This window comes from Crassostrea angulata, chromosome 5 (genome assembly GCF_025612915.1).
Source record: "Crassostrea angulata isolate pt1a10 chromosome 5, ASM2561291v2, whole genome shotgun sequence".
Classification (NCBI taxonomy): domain Eukaryota; kingdom Metazoa; phylum Mollusca; class Bivalvia; order Ostreida; family Ostreidae; genus Magallana; species Magallana angulata.
The window spans coordinates 38,473,462-38,479,461 of NC_069115.1; the positions used below are offsets into that span (position 1 = coordinate 38,473,462).

The following is a 6,000-nucleotide window of genomic DNA, read 5'->3' on the forward strand; positions in this document are numbered from 1 at the left end:
AATTATTTATTAATGATATAAGTGATATGTTTGATTCAATTTTTTATAAAAGTTTCCCCGACTCCCTAAACTACATGTTTCTAAAATGTTATTATACCAGATGGGAATTTTCTTGCAACGAATGCTTGACTGCTGCTAAACCTCTTATTTAACCCCACTGCGCATAGACTGTTGTTTATCAGACCAGACAAGATTACCGTAATCCTCATGATAGTAAATAAATTACAACATTTGGTTCGACCACTTCAATTAATTTTCTATCCCCGAAAAGTGAACACATAAAGTCTAAGGTACGCCCTCTAGGTACAATGTTGATACAAATACCGAGAACTGTTGTGTTTTCTGCATGTAATAACACATGTACAAATTGCGCGTTATCTTCATAGGTATTCTTTTTTTAATTATTTTGTTTCATTATCTTGTAACAGAATGGCAAAGACTGTCTGTGTCGTTGGTGCAGGAGTTTCCGGTTTAGTTTCGGTGAAGCAGTGCCTGGAGGAAGGGTTGGAACCAATCTGCTTCGAAAAGGACGGAGATGTTGGAGGACTCTGGAACTACCACGATGAACCGAGGGATGGCTATCCAAGCGTGTACAACTCTTGCCGTATCAATAACAGCAAAGAAATGGTCTGCTACAGTGATTTTCCAATCCCCAAGGAGTTTCCGAACTTCATGGGCCACAGACATTTTAAACGATACCTGCAATTGTACGCCGAACACTTTGGTTTGATGAAGCATATCAAGTTCAACCACGAAGTGGTTCTCGTAGAGAAAGCAGACGACTTTAAGAACAGCGGTGATTGGATGGTCACAACGAAAAACTTGACCTCAGGGAAAGAAGAGAAAAGAAGAGTGAACTTTGTAATGGTTTGCAATGGCCACCTCCATGAACCGAACATTCCAAAATTCAGAGGACTTGAAATATTCAAGGGGAAAGTATTGCACACACATGACTATAAGGACTTCCGTGGGTTCGAAGGGAAAAAGATCCTGATCATAGGCATAGGGAATTCCGCTGCTGATGTTGCATCTGAACTAAGCAGGCATGCAAAACACGTAAGTTTCTAGACACTGTTTAGCATTTGTTATAAAAAAAAATTGTACTACCCTACCCTTGAACCAAATTTTCAAAGCAAACAGTCATGTATGTCAGTTCTGAAATTAATATCAATAATTAATATTTTCTAAAAAAAAAATCAATTCTTAAAAAAAAAATTTGAATTGAAAGAAGTCATGTAAAATAGAAGATTCAGAAAATCAGAGTCGAGAAATTCCTCATTTTTGTAGGTTTGCATCAGCACACAAAGGGGGACCTGGGTGGTACAGCGGGCCGCGAAGCAGGGTCGTCCATTCGACCACCTCGCAGTTACTCGCTTCCGACAGGGGATTCCTTGGCCCTATCTTCGTCCGTTCATGTATCACGGCATTAACAACCGCTACAGCCATTCCAAGTATGGACTTTCACCCAACACATCATTCAATGGGGGATCAGTTACCATAAGTGACGATCTGCCGAACCGTATCCTCTTGGGTTCGGTGAATATGAAAACGGAAGTCGAAAAGTTCACAGAAAATGGCGCGGTGTTTGTTGATGGCACGGAACTTAACGACATCGACGTGGTTATTTTGGCGACCGGATTTAACTACAGTTTTCATTTCATCCAAAAAGGCGTCATAAGAAAAGAAAGAGAGTTTCCTCTTCTTTACGATCTTGTGTGGCCCGCCGATCTGGAGCCAGCTACTCTTGCCATTATTGGTCTCGTACAACCTTTTGGAGGTCTCCCTCCAGTTAATGAAATGCAATCGAGATGGGCCACTCGAGTGTTCAGTGGAAACTGCAAGCTGCCAAGTGCTTTGAAAAGATTAAAGATGGTGGAAGAACTCAACGCGAGACTAAAATCCAAAGGCATCGTTTCTGCGAAGAGCATTATCACCGTATTCTTTATCCAATACGTCGACAAGATTGCTCAGTACATCGGCTGCAAACCCAATCTGTGGAAATTCTTTTTCACGGATAATGCTTTGTGGAGAAGGCTGGTCTTTGGGCCCTGCACCCCTTCTCAATGGCGCCTTGAAGGGTTCGGGAAATGGGAGGGTGCCAAAAACGCAATCGAGCACGTGGATGATCGTACGTGGTATCCAATGCAATCCCGTGAGGCGGGTAAACGCGAACAAGAAGGAATATATGACGGATATGTGTCTCTTCTTAAAAATGTTCTTTTGCTGATCGCAGTCTTCTTTCTATTGAGATTTTTGTTTGTTAATGTTTTAACGACTTTTCTGGTCAAGTTTTAAAAACGTTGTAATCATTTATTGTCCAATTTTCTGTTTTTGTGAGCTATGGACTTTGCATACTGTATTAATCAATAAACCTGTTTTTATATTTCTGATGAAAAAGTGTTAAAATACATAGGATGAGAACATTCACCTATTTTTAAACCTAAGTATAATATTATAAGAGGTTGCTAAAGATAAAAAATCAATGTGTGCATAATAACGACATTGACATTTTATTCGCTTTTTTTTTCAACATACGTTCAAAAGTCTTCATAAGATTCATAAAGGGTGTACTAAAGTAATCCAACTTAACTGGTTAAATGTTAATTACATGTATTAATTTTTAAACTATACGGCATTATGAATGGTTCATTCTGAAGAAAGAATCTAGTTTTGCAGGGAAAAAACGTGCCAGATGTTTAAAAAGATTTTTGTTTACAATTGCACTAGTATGTAACTTTTATGACTGATAAGCAACAAGTATATGTATATGTTTAAAGCTTAGGCCACCCACAGTTAATTCTACGTTTAACGTTACTTCAAAGTAACTTGCCTAAGAGGGAGGGCGAGAAAAAAATTAAACGAAATTTTCAAACAAATAATTTCATTTTTCGTTTTCATTAATGCAAATACAGTGAGTATTCAAGCTACATGTAGGCTACCTCTTTAATAAAGATCTTTCCAAACAATGTTATTGAGTATCTGGAAAACTGGTGTATTTTGTCCTTAATGTGATATTAAACATTTCGAATTTTTAGAGATTGCAATATATTAGCAAAATCAAATTTGAAGTTAGAAAAAAATAGACTTTTGGATTGCCCCATGTGGATACCAGTGGATATGTTATGCTAAAAATTTAAGAAAGACTTTTAGATATACAGTTTTTTATCTTAAACTTAATCTTTAACAGAGTGATAACAAATGGTAGCAATTTTGTGATACCAGAGGCCATGTACAATTTTGCTGTGACCGCCCTAGCTGTAGATTCACGGATCACCCCGGCTGAATTGCCACAAAGCCAAAGCTGTTACTAGTACTTAAGGAAGATTAATTATTGATTCTTTGTTTCTTATCTATGTGGAGGATAAACACTAATCCGATTGACGTCCATCTGTAGTTCTCAAGGCCAATTAACGTTCTGCAGTACCTAGAGATCATCGATCTAAAGACTTGTACAAAATCCACACAAAGCAGGGGTTTTATCTAGCCTTTTTTTTTTACTTTGTATCAGTACCATATACGTATTTAATGTAACAAACGAACTTTCAAAATGCACAGATCTAGAAGGGGGTCGAGAAAAATCCGGATCCACCCCTTCTGAAAAATTCAAACTTAACTTTTTTTGATAAATTTAAAATCCTAATATTTGATATTTAAAGATTTAAAAATTTTCTTACATCTTTATACATAACTCTTCAAATTAAGAAGATTAATATAGTTTAAAAATGGCCATGACTACCCAGCCCTAAAATGGCACAAGAGAGTCCGAGTACAGCTTCGTGAACATGGCTCCTATTGCATGAACCATTCCATCGCGTCACATAAGCCTGTCACTTATACATGTACACCTATGTATACCTGCTACCGCCTGCCGGTTCCACCTTGATATCACTAGTTGGATACTTAGATACTAAGAGGTGGGGGAGGTAAAAAAAATAGTTATAATTTATATTTCTTAAAAGACATTTCTATTTATTTAAATAGTTATAATTTATGAGACATTTCTATTTATTTATTTATTTATTTATTTATTTATTTATTTATTTATTCAATAATTCAATTTCAATTGCTCGCACAAATACGTATTTTTACGAAGTTTGAAAAAATACATTAAACGGTTTCTTTTTTAATTTAAGCTGAGCAAAAAAAAAAAAGAAAAAAAACAATACAGAGAAGAATAGAGCATTTAAAAGATCACTGCCAAATTATGTCTTAATTAAATTCTATAAACGAAATGTATTATTGTAAAATATTTGTGATTTCTTCGAAACTGAGTTAAATTAAAAATAAGGAAAGTGACAAAAAGCTGTTTAATTGTGCAAATATATTACATGTACATTTTTTTATTTATTTTGCTCAGTGTAAACTTTACGACTTAATGCGATGTGTCTTACCCTGCAATACCTCTAATCAGCAATGGACTCCTCTGACGAGTGCACATCCAGCTATTTACATGTATATGAATAGGGTTATAAAAAGAAAAAAAAAACCTCTGATTGTTGTCTCAAAAACTCAGTTAGCTTAATTATACCTTGACCATTATAAACACATATTTTTTTTTCAAATTGTAGAACGAATACCAGCATGAGCATTGGTGTTTCATTTAATGGATGCATACAGAACGAATTCATATATTCGCCTTTATATTTATCAGAATACACGTGTACATACATTGTCTTCAGTAGGAATAATTATGCAAATCACTTTCGCGCCATTGTGTCATTTTAAATTATTTGTAAACTCTCGTCAGCAGCACTGTTTTTGTATGCATGGTATGAAATTCTTTTTAAAAAAAATTTAACGCTTTCTTATTACATGTAAGTGAATGGGAAATGGCAATACAGTGTATTATAAAATTAAACAAAAAATTATATTTTCATGTTATTAATTAACAATGATTTACATTGAATATTTGATAGCGGATATTGTTAGAGACGAATCACAGAGGTATAAATCGACGCACACAAAATCCTCATATTAATTTGGTTGCTCACTTGCTTACATACTTTAGCCATTTTTATGAGGGAGCACAGGATGAAAAACCACCTTTAAGCAAGTCCTTAAAGGTGGCTTAAAGGTGACTTAAAGGAGCTTAAAGGCTATACAACCTTTAAGCCGCCTTTAAGTCACCTTTAAGCAAGTGCTTATAGGTCCTTAATGTCCAAACTTCTTTAAGCCACCTTTAAGCCACCTTTAAGCATCTTTAAGTGGCATTTACGCTCTCTTTACACTGCCTTTACACTGTCTTTAAGTTGCCTTTAAGTCAATATTGATCAAGCTGAACAATAAACACATATATTAAATGCAAAAGCTCTTTTATAGAGATGGAAGGGGGTCATCCGAGTGATAATATAATTTCCAAGGAAGGGGGGGGGGGTGTTCCAGGCGGTTTTAATCGTCGCTCCATTAAACACAGATCGCTATCATCAGCACCGCTCCGATGGACACAGATTGCCGTTATAAAATTCTTTATAATTTTTTGGGGGGTTCAAAATTATTGTAGGGATGAGCGCAGTCTCTGTGACTTAATATGTGCATAACACTAATTATAGTATGTTTGTTTCCTATTATAAATTAATCGGTGAAATCTCTCTCTCTCTCTCTCTCTCTCTCTCTCTCTCTCTCTCTCTCTCAGTTCATCCGGGTATTAAACAAAATAGAGATAATGAACCAAAAATGCATGATTTAATTTGTTAATCGGTTTAAGGTTTGTATTTTTTTTTCAATTTTCATTATTTCTAACTCTAGATCTGCTAGATACATGTTAAAGATGAAAAGACTCTCAACTGCCTCTGTTATATCGGGCAGGATATTACTGCTTTGTTTGTCTAGACATAGTTTTGTTCGTTTGTGTATATCTAATTAGAGTCAATTGTTTGTACAACTTAAGAAAACCCCTGGAAATAACACAGAATATACAAGATATACACAACAGTTGTGTCGTGTGCCCAGGTGCATGTTTGTGTATATCTAATTAAAGTCTATTGTTTGTCCAACTTAAGA

The 6,000-nt window shown here is 35.5% G+C and overlaps 1 protein-coding gene across 1 annotated transcript; it reads left to right on the forward strand.

The window, feature by feature from the left end:
- The first annotated feature begins 130 nt into the window (after positions 1-130).
- Positions 131-2,375, forward strand: LOC128183908 (dimethylaniline monooxygenase [N-oxide-forming] 2-like). Its single transcript, XM_052853129.1, has 3 exons — positions 131-290; positions 429-1,056; positions 1,288-2,375. Exons 2-3 carry the CDS (start codon positions 430-432, stop codon positions 2,293-2,295), a joined length of 1,635 nt encoding a protein of 544 aa, XP_052709089.1. The 5' UTR covers positions 131-290; position 429; the 3' UTR covers positions 2,296-2,375.
- The last annotated feature ends 3,625 nt before the right edge of the window (positions 2,376-6,000 follow it).